The sequence below is a fragment of the Myotis daubentonii genome, chromosome 13 (genome assembly GCF_963259705.1).
Source record: "Myotis daubentonii chromosome 13, mMyoDau2.1, whole genome shotgun sequence".
Taxonomy (NCBI): Eukaryota; Metazoa; Chordata; class Mammalia; order Chiroptera; family Vespertilionidae; genus Myotis; species Myotis daubentonii.
Genome location: NC_081852.1, coordinates 55283383 through 55300076, shown reverse-complemented (window position 1 = coordinate 55300076; position 16694 = coordinate 55283383). Strand labels below are relative to the sequence as shown.

General features: G+C 47.9%; 1 protein-coding gene across 11 annotated transcripts in view; it reads left to right on the top strand.

Moving 5' to 3' along the window:
* ABLIM1 (actin binding LIM protein 1) overlaps positions 1-16694 on the top strand; it is a 243771-nt gene that overhangs the window by 95313 nt on the left and 131764 nt on the right. For 2 of the 11 annotated variants that reach the window (XM_059661508.1, XM_059661503.1), the window contains exon 1: positions 11732-12034. The exons of 2 other annotated variants lie outside the window; for them this stretch is intronic. In XM_059661508.1, the coding sequence (XP_059517491.1) occupies positions 11878-12034 (157 nt within the window). In that variant the 5' untranslated portion in view covers positions 11732-11877. Of the gene's footprint in view, positions 1-11730; positions 12035-16694 lie in introns of those variants that run through there. 7 more of the 11 variants (XM_059661513.1, XM_059661510.1, XM_059661509.1 and 4 more) reach the window with 6 other exon arrangements.

Here is a 16694-nt window from a genome sequence, read left to right as displayed (position 1 = left end):
GCCAGAAGCCAGGCTGACGGCTGGAGAGCCCAGCAGCGGTGGCAGGAGCCTCTTCTGCCTCCGCAGCAGTGCTAAGGATGTCCAACTGACATCCCCCAAGGGCTCCTGGACTGCAAAAGGGCACAGGCAGGGCTGAGGGACACTCTCCACCCCCCAAGTGCATGAATGTTGTGCACCGGGACTCTAGTCCTATATAATAAAAGGGTAATATACAAATAGACCAAATGGCAGAACAACCGAACAACAAATCAAAGCGTAATAAGCTAATGATATGCTAAGGCTGCTCAACCGCTCACTATGACGTGCACTGACCACAAGGGGGCAGATGCTCCGACCAGTAGGTTAGCTTGCTGCTGGGGTCCGGCTGATGGGGACTGAGTGAGATGGGCCGGACATGCCATGGAGCCCTCCCGCAGTCCCTCTCCAGCCCAATCGTGCACCAGTGGGGTCCCTCAGCCTGGCCTGTGCCCTCTTGAAATCCGGGATCCCTTGGGAGATGTCGGAGAGCCGGTTTCAGCCTGATCCCACAGGCCACTCCCCTTGGGAGGGCGCCAGACAGGGGGCTCCTGGCTGGTGAACGCTGCTATGGCAGCATGAGCCTCTCCCAATCGGGGACTGATTGGGCGCAAGCCTGTGGCAGGCACAGTGGTGCCAGGATGAGCGGAAGTGGCAGGTAGGAGCTGCAGGCGGCATTGGACTTTGGGTTTCAGCCTGATCCCTGCAGGCCACCCCGAGGGACTCCACCCGTGCATGAATTCACGCACTAGGCCTCTAGTATTATTATAAAATGACTCATTTCTATAGAGCTTGATAAATGTCATGAAGCACATCCTTTCCCCGAAAACAACTGTAGGCTTAGAAGACATTGGGGGGCATATTTGTCTATGAGGCAGTTGTTAGATCTGACCCCTGTGACCTGAGTTAATCCAAGTAGACTCATTTACATATTCTAAAGGAGGAAGCACTTCAGCACCGTGTGTGTGCATTCAGATTCCATTGTGTTTGTACAATAAAATGATCCAATTAATTATTGATTCTCTTGAGAAACAATAATACATTCTGTCTGATGAGCATCTTTGATCTCCTCAGGGTAGTATTCTCTTTAGAATCAATCTGTCTCTGTAATTAAAGTAGAGGACTAGTTGAAAGTGATCAGTAGATCAAGACAAATTGTTCCTTCTTCTTAAGCATAAAAAATATGGATAACTGAGATTCTCTTTTGTGCTGACATCCCCCAAAAGCAGACCCCAGGGCAAGGATTCAAGGGCATGTCATTTATTTGATCCCAGGACACACTGATAAGGGACTGAAGCTAATAAAAGGTGAATTATCAAACTAGTTACCAGTGTGGGCAGCCAAAGCTCAAGTGATTGGGAACTCTGGGAGATAGTGCAGAGCATACCTCGGGGATATCTTAGCCGAGGGACTAGGAAGCTGGGGTATTTATCTGCCACCTCCCCACCTGTCATTGTTTGAAAGCTGCTTCTAGGTGCATTAACTCACTGATTGTGATGTTACCAGGCTTGACTTGTAGAGGTGAATGCCAAGGAGATATGAACAATCCAAGAGGGAGGAATGTACTAGTATGTATAGTGTACAACAGCACATGGAGATCTCCTAGGAGGCCAGGAAATGCTGAGCAGCCAGGCCTCAGGAAGCTGCTCTGGGACCATCAGTTCAGTTTTGGGGAACATCTTACTGTCCTCCCCTCCAGCTGGCCTCCTCTGACACACCACCCCTTCGAACGTTGGTATCTGCATGTCTCTGGAAGACTGCCCCAAGCCTGGCCTTATTTGATCTTTTAATACATAGAAGTACCTGCTACTGACTGGGACTTCTCTATATGTCTCTGAGTTCAGATTCCCAGGCATGAAAACCTAAGTGGCTCAGCCCATCCTTTCCAAGACAGGATATACATTTTAAGTGTTTGGCCCTCCAATGTATGGTTTGCTCCATTACCCCATGTCTGCTAACAATTCAGTCAGCCATACCGAAAGTGAGGAATCATATGGCTCCGTGCCTACTTGAAAGAGGGGCAGATGGGATGAAAAGAAGAATGGAGGACCCAAGGCACAGCATTACACACACCTGGGCAGGACTCTATGTTGATAAATGGAATTCTTGTCATGAGGAATTCCATGGCATTTTCATGAATATGCAGGTTAAATAACTAGAAAAAAGTAAAACCCTCTGTGGCTGTCCTTAAAACCAGTGTATCATCTCCCCCCCCCCCCCCATTCAGCAGCCTCTCTGGCGGAAAGATGCTATGGAAATTTTAGATGGAAATAAATTAGCAACAATTTTGGCTCTTGCACTAAGAACCTGTATATAATCATACAAAGGTAAAGGTGTGCCGTCTCCCTTTTCTTAAAGAAACCCTGAAATACATTTGCCTTGTGATAGATACCCTTTGCCTTCCCCAGTCCAAGAAACAGGAGTTGAAGTATAAAAGCAGTACACTCTCCAAGCAAAGATGAAGCAATTGGGTGATGTGGTTTGAGAGCTCCTATGAGATGTTCAGAGTAAGAATCCTGGACAGTCAGGTGCAAATCACACTCCCTGCTGTGAACACAGGGACAGTAGCACTCTTGTACTTCTCTCCTGCCCACCTCCTGATTTTTACTGGTATAATATTGTTTTCATATTGTTCTTTACTTTCTTTGTTCCAAACATTGCCATTCTCTTCCATCACCATAATGCACTAATTGGGGCATCTCTTTCATGTTTTATAGAATTCACTGCTAGTCCTTTTACTGTAATATTTGCGTTCTGAGTTTATTTTGACTCATCTCTTAGTTGGCTAGATGTTGTTGTCAGGATGTGTTCCTGTGAAGAGTTTGTGGTAATATTTCAGGAGCGCCTTTCTGTTTGTGATGGTTGGCCATTGCCTTTATGTCTGAACAACATTTTGGCTGGATGGGAGTTTCCCTCAAGACTTCCAGGTGTTACTGTTGAGAACTCTGAAGTTAGCCGGAGTTTTTTCTTTGTGTGGGTGATAGGTCTCTTCTATCTGGATATCTGGAGAATGGTATCCTTTGAAAGTCAAAAGCTTAGGCCAAGACTTGGAGTTGGCGTTCTGTATTAAATTTCGCCTAATTGGATACCCATACTCTTTAAATCTTCATTTCCGGGAAAGTTTTGTGTATTAGGTCTTTGAATACTTCTGCTTCTTAGGTTCTGTACTTCTAGGACAAGTTTTTTTCAGTCTTTCTTTTTTTAAAAAAATATATTTTATTGATTTTTTTACAGAGAGGAAGGGAGAGGGATAAAGAGTTAGAAACATAGATGAGAGAGAAACATCGATCAGCCGCCTCCTGCACACCCCCCACTGAGGATGTGCCTGCAACCAAGGTACATGCCCTTCACTGGAATCAAACCTGGGACCCTTCAGTCCGCAGGCCGACGCTCTATCCACTGAGCCAAACCAGTTAGGGCCAGTCTTTCTTTTTTTGTACATTTGGTTTTCTCTCATTGTTTTTGGCGCTTTCTTCCGCATTCATCCAGATCATCTCAAACTTTGATCTATGTTAGGGATTAGATATTTCCTCAGTGTCTGTTCTGTTCTTGGGTGTTTCGTTCATTACTATTATACTCTCTTGTCCTCAGCTTTTGTTTCTTACTTCTGCAGCCTTTTTCTTCATCTCATTCTGTTGTGTCATTACTTCACTCTTGAACTCTTTTTAATTTCATGCACTAATTCAACAATCGGCATCTTTGCCGACGCCCCTTCACTCTAGTCACCACACAGAAGCCAGAGGATCCTGTAGAAATGACAGTCAGATCATGCGACTTTCTCCGTGACTTCCCACCTCACTCACAGTAAAAGCCAAGGTTTTGCAATGACCCCTAGGGCCCTAACTCCTTGGCCTCTCCAACTCCACTCCTGCTGTCAGTGCCTCGGGCCTCGCTGGCCTCCTCACTGCCTGGAACACACCAGGTGAGCTCCCAGCTCAGAATCCTTGCTGTTATTGTCCCTCTGCCTGGGATCTTCAGGCTGACGCAAATGCCCTTTCTCAAAGAGGCCTTCCTCCACCACTCACTTAAAACCACACTCCTGCCCCAACACTCTCTACCTTCCAGCTTGGATATTTCTCCATAGGATTTACCGCTGTCTATCGTATTCTGTTGTAAACTGATGAAGCAGTGAAAACTAAACAATAACAATCATCATTACCCTTGATCGCACCCCTCCTTGCCAGCACTTCCATTTCATACAGAACAACTCTCATCCTCACCCCATTCTGGGTACATAATTGACAGGGCTCAGTGCAAAAGGAAAATATGGGGGTTGGGGGGGGGAAGGACACCTTATTCAATCAAAGCATAGGAATAAAGTGCCATTAAAGGTGCTAAGATACAAAGTTGTTGTCCTAAATAAAGTAACATTTTTGTGTGTGTGTTTTAAAGACTTTTTATTGAGTTTTACAGAGAGAGGATGGGGAAGGGAGAGAGAGAGAGATAAAAATATCGATGAGAGTTCAACATCGATTGGCTGGCTCTTGCACGACCCTCACTGGGGTTCGAGCCTGCCACTTGGGCATGTGCCCTGACAGGGAATGCCCAAGTGGCAGGCTCGAACCCTAGCAACCTCTTGGTGCATGGGTCAGCGCTCAACACTGAACCACACTGGCCGGGCTAAAGTAACACTTTAAATTATTCATATGAATTTTACCTTGTATGTTTATACTGTGCAGGGCCCATTTTAAATAAAAATAAAATTCTTTCACTCCTATGTGGAATCACTGAACTTACACAATTAAGATTTCATAGATTGTAGGCCCGTATGTATTTCTTCTTTCCGGAAGGGTGGGATTCTTGCCCACAACTAACACCACTGTTTTTTATTTCTACCACATTCCACCAACACTCTACCTTTGGCTCGGTGAGGAAGGAAGGAGCGAGAGGCAAGGGGAAATGGACTGCCCTCTCTTTTCCTTTCCTCTGGGTCATCATTTTCAGAGTAAGTGTTTGGCTAATACAGTTAGTAACATGGGTAAGAAAAGATATCCTAACCTCCTCGGTTGTTTGTGTTTCCTGGAACACCATTGCCTGCCTTGTGCACTCGAGGCAGACACTCTGGTTTGAATGGGAATGAACTCTCATCACCCCTGTTTAGTCGATCGTAGATGTGAAACACTTGCCTTTGAGTCTCCCTGAATTCCCGCACATCATGGATCCGCTGGAATTCAGTGCTCACGGGCATGGCTAGCACTAAATGTGAATGGGGCAGCAGCAACACGTACTGCACGTATCTTGTCTGCTCATGTGCATGCTCCATTGTCCCACTGGACTTCACTTACAAAACACAAGTTCAAAGATAAAATTCTTGCAGGTTTCAGTATGTCAACAACAAAGCATTAAACCAAATGGAGGCCCTTCTGAGCACAAAGGCCTGTGCTGCTACATGGGTGGCATGTCCAGGGAGCCAGCCCTGTCCTCCACACACCCTCACATGTGGGGCATGTCATTGCCACTCACAGATGAGACTGAAACACACACACGCAGAAAGTAATCTGCCCACGGCCCCTCGGCCTGCGGCCCAGCTGGGGTTCCGACGCTGCCGTGTCAGACCGGGGTGCCTGTGTGGCCAGTGCGGCCTCATGGAACAACCGCTGGGTAGGAAGGACACCAGGGTTTTGATCCATTTCTGAGTAATTGTGCAGCCTTGACAGGTCTGCCTTAGGACTCTGGTTTTCATCTCACATGTGCATGCAGTTCATGCCTGTTTTTCCTTACAAGTTATAGTTTTTACAAACCAGAGCTGGTGGCATGATTCCTTTTCTCTTCGTAATAAAAAGTGGGGAAAGTCACTGAGGTGTGTGCTGGGTGACAGTGACACCTTCCCGTGGAAGAAAATGCAGGAATGGCTGTGCACTGTGCATGCTTATTTGGCCTGTCCCTCAGGTGATGGCTGAAATGTCGGGGGAGAATGAGAGACATTGTTTCCTGGACACAGGCCAGGGCATCATTAGCGCCATGAGGCTAAATGAGGGGAGCAAATGTCGGCTTTGTAAACCTTTCAAAACTGCTGTGACCCCCTCCACCCAAATTTTGTACTTGTCTCTCTATGTCAACCAGAGGAATGGTACTCCCTGAGAACGGTTAGTCACGATGGATAATTGACTTGCATCTTGAAGACTTACTATGTGGGCCTGGGTACCATCTTCTCCTGCCCAGCCAACAACGAGTGCAGTCGGCCAAGGTGATGCTATTCACCTGGCAGGTTCTAGTCTAAGAAGTCTGAGAGCTAACAGAGGGTAAGGGATCAAGAGAGAAGATTTTTTTACACAGACAAGGCAACATGCAACATTTCCAGTGTGCCAGGTCTTTTGGAAACGCCAAAGGAGTCAATGTATTGATTGTATCTTGACTCAAAAAGTGTCTGTGTTGGCGGGGGAGGGAGGCTCTTTCATGACCTCTGTAAAAGGGAAGCCCAACAAAGTCAAAGGAGGGTCTGTGGCTTTAAATTCTCGCAAACCTGACTCTTTCCTTGTGTAAAGTGTAATATTATGACCTCATCCATATAATTTAATGTTATAAGGATTAAATGAGGTGATGAAGGGAAAGGGACTAGCATGGTGGCTGGCACACAGTAGGCACTCTGTAAAGGATGACAAAGTGGGAGTAAGGGAGCTTCACGAAATGACTCCCTGATTAGGTTTCTTTTCAGCTTGCTTTCTCTCCAAGGCGAATTGTTAGTTTGCATCTTAGCAAATGCTTTCAAGCAGTCGCTAAATTGGTTTATATATGAGACTGAATTTATTTTTAATTTAAGTCAGATTCTCAAATCAGTCTATTTGAGAGTAAAAATGAATACATATCTAGTGTTTTGACTTGCTGTGGTAAGCTAGTGACATTCATTCCTTAGTATTGCATTCCTACTTTGTGCCTATCACTGTGTGCTAGAGACTCAAATGATCCTTTCCTTCAAAGAGCCCATAATCTCTTACAAAAATAAATGTGCACATCCTTCATTGCACTGTCTTCTTTCTTGATACCTTAGCCTTCATGAGTTATTGGACTCTTTAAGATAGGCAAATAGCATCAGAATCTTGGCCTGTTGGGCTCATCCTTGGCTGGACAGTTAAGCACACTAGTGACATGTAAGTACCAGAGAGATGGTATGTTGTTAGGGAAGGCACTGTATTTCTAGATGATAGAAAGTAATCATTTGCCATTCTAATAACTGTGTTTCTACCTGGAAAATATTTTTAAAGGATAAAGCTAGTAGTAAACTGTTTTTGAAAATAACTCAGAGCTATTTCTGTACTTCTCAACTTCTCACGTACCTGAAATTAGGCTAAAATTTGTGAAACTCTTTACTATCAAAAGATCCGTTGAATTCTGACTAACAGGTTCCAGTACACGTGTAGGAAAATGGCTGGTTTTATACTCACTCTGTAGTTTCTGTCCTTAGTGGATTATTAATAGGGAACATTAAATACACCTTAGAAAATTTTTGTAATTTTCTCAAGCTGCAACCTATTACTCAGAAGTGGTTTCTGAGAAAGATCATGGGGAAGTTTTGGATACAAACGTAAAATCTACTTTAAAAACTCGTGGAAAAGAACTCTGCTGGACACTGGTTCTGTGAGATTCACATGGAAAACATTCTAAGAATTCTCGGTTGAGGACAAGAGAGTTAGTAGGATCTGGAGGGCTCAGACATTTAAGAATTTTTCTCAGACTGTAGGAAACTTTGGAACCATCACTTCCAATAAATTGTCATGGAGATTGCAGTGAGTGTCAGGATGTTTGTAAATCTCATGTCCTTTCCCCTCCCTTTATGCAGGCCGGTGTGCCGGGCCAGTGGTCCTTAGTCACTTAGGGAGCTGGCTGCAGCTCAGGTTTCATCTCCAGAGAATCTAGGCATCGACCTTGGCCGGGGGCCAGGTGGTGCATTTAAAGCACCCCTAGCATTCCTGTCCCTGGATGTCTGCAGATTGTGCTCTTGCGAGTCCGGGAAAGCAGGAAACCATCCTTGCCTTCATGGAGCTCACAGCTGGTTGTGGACATGAAACCATTACTCCAGAAGCATATGCCCATCGGTGTGCTATTTTAAGTGCTGCATGTGAGATGTGCATGGCTGTCATTTTATCCAGATCACCAGGGAAATATTTAGATAAACTAATCAGCATGGACACTTTCTGGGCATCTGTTACATAGCCAGCAGTCTGTTAAAAACTGGTCATGCTCACCCATACAACCCAGTTTGGAGGAAGGAGGCAACATGGTTGGAAACAGATCATGGTGGCGTTTGAAATGCAGCCAAATTCTTTTTTATCTTAACTTGGAAAGAAATTGATGGCTCAGGTTTAAGACTCCAACCACGTCACTTCTAAGGTTCACCCTCCAGAGCTCTCTGTGACCAACCACCCCAGCCTTAGTTTGCCTTCTCCCAGGAACAAGGAACCATTTGATACCTTCTCACTCTGTGACCTCCTCTTGGAATGAGCTTCCCCCCTTTCTTACTTGGCAGCCCTGGCTTGTTCTCTCCTCCTGGGAGCCTCTCCTGGCTCCCTGCTAGGCTCAGCCTGCCCTGCACCCTGTGCACCCTTCTTCTGTCTTAGCACCTTCCTCATGTCCTGGAGAACATGCACGCCTGTGCATCCTCTCCACTAGATGGTAAGCAACTCCCGAGCAGTGCTTTCTCCCTCCTTCTTTTGAAACTGCCAAGCCAGTACCTGGCATCCAGTAGATGCTCCATAAATGTCACAGGAAGGTTGCTAGACGTAAACATTAAATAGAAAGCAAGCGAGGAGCTCATTCTTGAGTTTGCTTTCAGCTGAATTCTGCCAGAAAGGGCATGGAGGGCTCTTTTGCCAATGCGTCCGAAGGTGTGGAGGGATGCTACCTGGAAACCTGGGGTCCTTGGCCACAGCGGGGGACTGAACTTCCTGTCCTGCAGGTGCACGAGCAGCAGGCAATCCCCGGCTCCGTGGAAGAGAGAGAGCAATGAGGAAGTGGACTCGGGCAGGTCGCTGGTTTCCAGGCGGCAGCATTTCTCTCCATTGGCATGGCTTCTGGTGAAATGACACACTCTTGGAGTTCTGCCAAGAACGGCTGGCCGTGTGCTAACCACGCTTTTCTCTCCAACAAAATGGTTTCTGTCCTCTGGTCCCTTGTGGACAAGCGTTGCTTCATTTTGTGAGTGAATGAAAAGGCGGCTTGGGCAATAAAACGCCAAATAAAATCCCGAGTGGGTGTCTGTGGTGTGGCCTTATCTCATCCGAGCGCAATGAGATTAAGTCCTTTGGAAATCATTTCTAGAAATACGAAGACAATGCCCCGCCGTCTTATGAGCTGTACATTTCTCATTGTTTTCCTGATGTTATTTTGTTGCACTTCTTGCAGTTTTAACTGTCAAGTAGAAAATATCTCTGCTTAGCTTCTGAAAGCTCTGAACTATTCGGCCCCAGGCCAGGAGACAGAAACAATTTGGTTTTACTCTCCCACATTCCAAAAATAACTTCAGTCATATCCTCTTTGGTTATCTGGAAAGTGCAGAGTGGGTGCATTTATTCTAAAGTCGCAGTGTCGGATGGTTGGGGGGATGTTAGCCATATGACTGTTATTGAGCAACTAAATGCTGGTGACTCATTCACTTTGACTGAGGTACAGGAAAATTCTTTCCATGGAAAACCCGGGAAGGTGGGGGGGGGGCGTCTCTGAACCTCTCTGTAGTATTTTCCTTTAGAAAAGGCTTCTCTGCAAATGAATGGGCACCAGCTGTTACTCTGCCTGCTCCGCTCCAAGCCTTTCTAAACCAGAGGGCCTGGCAGGTTAGCTACAGGGGCAGGCAGGTAGGTTCAGAACTGTCAGAAGGAACCAATTTCATTAATAAACTTAAATCTTAGAGCTCAAAATGGCCCTGAGTAAAAGAGAAATTGGACTGATGGCATTGATAGTATCTGGAACACTTAGGTGTGATTGGGTTGGGGCTAGAAACCCAGTGGCATTTTACTGTCACATTCCATTAGGGACAGAGGGAGAAGGGGGAGGGAGGGAGGCCTGGAGCCCTGTTCCCTTGGCTTTGTGCTGAATGGCAGGAAGGCCTTGGAGAGAAGTGCCTCCATGAGGTGCTAATCTATTTATGCAGCAAAAATATAATCAAATAAAGTCACCAGCGAGGCCCACAGCACCAAACTAATTCGAGCTCTCAGAGGTTCACTTTGCTTGTCAGCATCCTCTTAGGGCTGAGAGTGATCAGGGTGGAGAAGTAGACACGAGCTGTTTCAGCCATGGAAACTGGGGGATGTAAAGGGCTCCTCTCCTCCGTGCTCTTAACCCTGCCCACCCCTCTGGACTGGAGGTCCTGCTGCTCTCATGTTTGGCTCGTATTTATGAATGGAGGGTGCAGACGCTGCTTCAAGGCTCTTCGGTGCTTACACTCCAGCTGGCTGCTGACTTAGGAAAACCATGACCCTACAGGGCTGCCGCGGAGGCAGGGAGGAGTGTGGGTGAAGTATGTGTCATAGAAAAGGCGACCAGGGGTTGGAGTGGACTTAGCCCTATGACTGAGATACCCAAGCTATTAATAGCACAGCCCTGAGTCACAGAGGTAGGCATGTCACAGCTGCTTGAGATCTGCTACTGTGAACCATCACAAAGCCCCACCAAAGGCCTGGCCCAGCCGCACCGGTGCAATTCAGCTATAAACACAACCCCCGAGTCAAAGATGAAGGGGTGGATCGACTTCATCTTTTCTATTACCCTGGCGCTCCTAGACCCAACAGTTACAATATTTGCAGTAAATACAGGCTCATGCTGGCTGTGCGTTCTGGTTGGGAAAGATGTGCTGGCCATCTGCTGCTCTTCGGGGGTGGGGCTGCTCCTGTCTTTTCGTCTCTTGCTCATCACATTGTCCCCACATGCTGGATGTATAGGAGTGCGGTGGGGACTAAACAATCCATCTGGGTTGGGGAGATGGGGTGGAATGGAGTGGGCCTCGGGGTGGAATCCCGACGCCCTCTGCTCCCAGGGGAGTGACCTGTGACCCTGTGGGTCAGAAACCCCAAAAGCCTTGTTAGAAGCCAAGGCTGCTGGGGTCAGGCTCAGTCTGGTGAGGGGTGCAGTGTGACTGCCCCTCACTTTGTAGCTACCGTTGCTCCCTCACATCTACACATCCAAGGAGTTGGTCCAGAAAAGTCCAGTGAAACAGGGAGAAAGTGGGAGTCAGAATCCTACCTAACTGGATAAGTCAGGATTTTACTTTGATCCAGAATTTGATCCTGGAGGCGGAATTGAATCCTAAAAAGATCCTCTTCCCAGGCTCTCTGTCATTGTCCTAGTCCCCACCCTCAACCCCGCCCCCATGCAGGTAAGCCTGAATTGGGGGGGGGGGCGGGGGGTTGGGCGGGGACCCACAGGCAAATGGAGTGTCTTTCTTTTTCATTTTAATTGAGCCTCCAGGACCTTAGAAGGTGGAGAAAATGAACTTGAAGGGAGCCACTAGCATCCCGTTGGACTCAGGCTAATTTTATTTATTCAGTGTGTCTGACAGAAGCTGTCAAAAGCATGAAAGCAGCAGGTCTAGGAAACGGATAAGCTAACAATTGACTAGTTTTACCGATCGGAACCATCCCCGGCCGGCCCCCCTCTTCTGGCAATCATTTATCAGATAGTCCTCGGGAGGGGCCAGGCCCGCTTTCCGCGCGAGGAATGCTAGGTGGTGTCCATGGCCAGAGATTAGGGCGCTGGAATTTTGCATTTGTTTCGGCGGCGGCAGCTGTAGCGAGTGGTTTCGGCCGAAGGGCAGAGTCCCCGCGCAGGGCAGGGCGCGGCCACCGCGGGGTGGCGATCGCCGGGGCGGGCGCCGGGCTCGGCCCGGGAGCTGGGGGCGGGATTTTAGAAAGAAGTCCCGGGCTGGGCGAGTGGATGCCCGGCTATCTTCCTCGCAGCCTCTGCAGCCGCGGACCGACCTGCCTGCCTCCCCCAGGCGCGCTCCACCGCCGGACTTCATTCCTCTTCCTCCAGGGCTGCGCGCCTCGCCTCGCCTCGCCGGGGGACCGGGTTGCCATGGTGAAGGAGAAAGGTAATGATCAATCGCCATCGCGGTGCGCGGTTGCAGAAGTTGGTGCCGCAGGGCTCGGCCACCTAATGGACGATGATCAATGGGAAGCCGGGCAGACATGTTCTTGGCGCGAGGGTGTGTGTGTGTCTTGGGAAGCCTGGCTTTCCATGGACCGAGACGCCCTTGAGAACCTTTCCTGTAGCCACGGCGGCCGAAGCACTTCCCATTTCTGGGGCGGGGGTTGCACAGCCGAGGTCCTGGGTATGTGCCTGTTTGGATTGTGATTGCATTTTGAGTCTTGGGTGGTGTTGGAGACTTGCGAACTGGCCCCCATCCTAGCCTTATCCCCACCCAAATCAGTGACTTAATTAAGATGTGCAATGAAAGGTCCCTGCTCCCAGGTTCGTGGTGTTTGGGACACACGGGAGCCGCGTGGGCCCCGCCTGAAAGGAGCCGTGGGGTGTTCTGTAGGTTTTCGGTGTGTTGTCTGATAACCTGGCATTTCAGCTGTGTCCCTAATCACTCCTCCAGACATCTTAAAGGATGTGGTTGGTACCAGCCATGGTTGGCAAAGAGCCGGATCACCTCCCAAGGAGCCTGTAAAAAGGGAGGGGGCGGGGTGCCCTCACAGGTGCACGGTACTTACGCACTGGGCGTGGCCCTGACATGGAAGGGGAGTCTTTCAGAGTGAATTACAGTTTAAATTATTCGTTTATCCAGGAAAGGGCAAAGAACACAGCAGTGCTTGATTTTACTGATCCACGTACGGTATAAATACAGCTTCTGCTGAGAAAGTGAAATGTTCCAGGAGAATAGAGAGTGAAGAGTGAAACCTCCTCACCCCTACCCTGTCAGCCTCCATTCCGTCTCCTCCTGGAGGAAAGATGGTTAATGTGTGTATCTTTCTAGACGGGAGATAGATGGATGGATGGATGGATAGATGGATAGATAGATAGATGATAGATAGATAGATAGATAGATAATAGAAGTATAAAAATGGGATTCTTTTGTGATCATTGCTCTGAGACTTAAGTTTTTCCTCTTCATAATGTCATAAAGGAGTTTCATGTGATTTTATAATATGAGGATCCATCCCTTAATTTTGCTCTTACTAAGCTTGGTTGTCTTCCGCCACATTTCCTTAGTGTGGGACATAACTGTCTCCATCCACACGGACGCCTGCTCCTTTAGGGCTGTCTTGAAGCATTTCAAAGACTTATCTCTATCCACGTTCTCTTAAAGCCCCTACATGGACTGACTTTGAAGTGAACAGGCTGAACTCAGATGGATCCTTGCTGCTGGAACTCAGGTGGGGTTCATTATACTAACGGGTGGGCGAAGAACAGGATCCTGACAGCTAACAGGGCTGACACCTTAGGACAAAGGGAACATGGTTCTGCTCCATCCCGCCTGCTCCCGCGTATCTTTCCCAATCACTTCTTTAGCTTCGGTCTTCCACTGAGTACCTGGCACTTGAGTGAAATGATTTGGTGCATATAAAAGTGCTTCTAATTATCTTTCCTATCTTTTGGGGATGCTTCCAGGAGCCCTCAGAGCGACACATGCAGATGCTGACATTTAGTGAAGGTCAGGGCTACCCCTCGTTTTTACCTCCCACCCACCTAGAGCGAGCTGGTCCTGACCCCTCTATTGCTAATGGACTTGAGTTTCTTTTTCCAATGGGAGTCACTTATGAGTGACGGGAAAGAGGATTGCAAAAGCCACTTTTCATTGCGTCCCCTTGGGGCCGTGGAGCCCAGACTTGCTGGATGGGATGCGTGTGGTGGATCTGTAGTCCCCTAATAGCAGCTCTTTTTCGAAGCCATTGCAGACCTCTCAGCTCTCAGATGGCCTGGGCTCGCTTTTGCTCTACAACTCAGGAGCCTCTTTCTAACTGGAACACTGAGCGGGCCACCGAGAGGTCACAAACTAGTATTATCTCAGCCACTGATTAAAGGCTGGTCCTTTTTTATTTCGAGGTCTGTGCCAGGCCATGTTGCTGCCTCCCAGCCTTCTGGTCTCACCGACCTCAGCCAGCAGCAGAGGAGGGCAGGGGTTTGGGGGCAGGTCCTTAAGAGCTGCCATGGAAAGAAAGGAGTTTCATCATAGCTTTTATTTTTTATTGATTTCAGAGGTGAAGAAAGAGAGAGAGAGAAAGAAAGAAAGAAACATCAATGATGAGAGAGAATCATTGATCGGCTGCCTCCTGCACACCCCATACTGGTGATCGAGCCCACAACCTGGGCATGTGCCCTGACTGGGAATTGAACCATGACTTCCTGGTTCTTAGGTCGACTCTCAAACTGAGCCACACCAGCCAGGCTCATCATAGCTTTTAAAGTGAGAGGGCACAGGGGAGCAGGTAGCACAGGCATTCATCCTAGAGGTGAGAAAACAGGGGTTCAGAAGGCACACAAATTGCTCAGGACACTCAGGGGTAATGGGAACAAGTGATGTTCCAGTGAAGGTGCACGTGCATCAGAGGCTGCACGTACCAGGTGTGGGGACGTCCACTGGCTCCACCACTAGGCAGTGAGCCTCGTAGAGGCAACACTGTGTGCCCATCTTTAACGTCCAGTGTATAACTTAGTGTCTGCCCCATCGCAGATCCTCAAACAGCTGGAACAGGTTGGCTGTTCTCTGAGCTGGACTAGAACCCGTGTCTTCTCGATTCTAAGGTCTTTCCAGTCCTCTCCATTTCTTCTTGCTCCAGGGAAGCCTGGCTCCTTCCTCCTGGAGCTGACCCGGTCACCCTTGAGCAAGCTCAGATGATGGCAGCATCCATCCTGGGAGCATGGAAGGCCTTCTGAAGGTCTGACCTGGGTCCCTGGAGTGCTCACCAGTTAGAGGTGGTCTCACTCACTCTGCTTCGTGCCATTGCTTTCTCTCCTGCATAAAGTTTCCATGTTTCTGTAGGTTTGGGGATGGCACTAGTGGATCCCACCTCAGCCAGTGTGGAGTGGCATTTGCTGACATACTTTGACCCTCGTCATCTTCTGTGCTCCTAACCAGGCGCCCATTCACTTCCAGTTGCAGACACCTATTGATCCGGGAATCTTGATGAAATGGTTGTTTCTCTGATGTATTCAAGGGCATCCTGTCTTTGCTGGATCCTGTAACAAAGAAGCAGGAGAGATTTTTGTGGGTTTATCAGTCAATATCTGTCTCCCTGAATACACTCTCATCAACCTAAACTCCAGAGGCCCTCTGTTCTCACTTAAAAGCTATCATTGTCTAGCTTGCCTGTGTTCCAGTGCAAGTTTGAGAAATATACACAAAGGGATTCATTATCTCTTTGTTAGAGAAAACAAGAATAAACAAATACTCGAGATCAAGTTATGTAAATACTCATCTAATTTAAATGATAAGGATGCTTATGGCTTATAAGCCACGTGAGAGAATAAGAATTGAGCAGCCAGGGAGACAGGTCATCATTGTTTGTTTGTTTTGTTTCCTGAAAGCTTCCTGCAACTATTGGATGGTCCAACTTGCTTTTAGGGTAGAGTGGGACCCAGTGAAACTCATTCCAGTCCACCTTCAAAGAAGACATGTTCACTGTCCACCTGATACTCAGGTGCGTGGGATACACACACACACACACACACACACACACACACACACATATACACATACACACACACACACAGCAATCTTGTTTCTTGGCAGCTTCTGAGAACAGCGGTGTACTATGTCTCAAATGTGTCCCACAGACTGGCACCAAAGTAATCCTCTTAGGACATGGATGTCATCATATTTCCAGCTCAAAAACCTAACTGAGTGACAAGGGTAAAGTTCAAGGCTTCCTGCTAATTGTTGAGGCGTCTCCCCAACTTCTTCAATGACCTCCTCCCCATGCCTATCTACCCCAATGTCATTTTATTTTTAATGTTATTTTTAAACCTGCTGGCTCTTGACTACATGCTGAGTGGCAGCCTCTGTGCTGAGAGCTTTACATACATTGTCTTTGATCTTTAGCCCATGAAGGTGGGCTGTATGCCTCTCGTTTCAGAGATGAGGAAGAGGAGGCTCAAGGGAGGTGAGAAACCCTCCAGAGGTCACTTAGCTCAAAAGTAGAAGAGCTGATGTCCCAACCAGGCCTGTCTGCCTCCCAGACCTGCGCTCATTGTACCTATTGCCCCGCCCCCATTTTTCCTGTTTGAATAATCATGGTGAATATTTTCCCTCTCTAACCTCAGTCACCCTGCCCCTCCTGCTCTCCTGAGAAATATATATTCTTCTTTTGTGTTTGTCAAAGACCGAACTCTCTGCTTCCTTATAATGCTTGTCCAGGGCCCATCCCTTCTGCACATTCTTCTAGAATTACTCTGTGCACCTAAGTAAATACCAGGGAAATTAAACAACACCTCAGTCACCTGTGTGGCTTAAGAAAGTACTCTGTCTCTCCTCAAGTGTCTGTCGACTTCATATGTGGTCTTGTAAAGCCACCTTTAGAGAAATGGAGTGCTGCTGCTTCTAACGGTATTCCCCTTCCCCAATTCCATTCCTCCCAACTCCCCCCCCACACACACACACACAGACACGGCCCACTCAGGCGCCTGCACACCGCCTAAGGCCAGCGAAACTCATTTCTCTTCTATCCTCAGAGAAGTCTGAGAACAATAGGTCTGTCTGTGTGGTGTAATCGCTCCTCATATGCCCCAGTCGCATCTCAGGCCCCCTC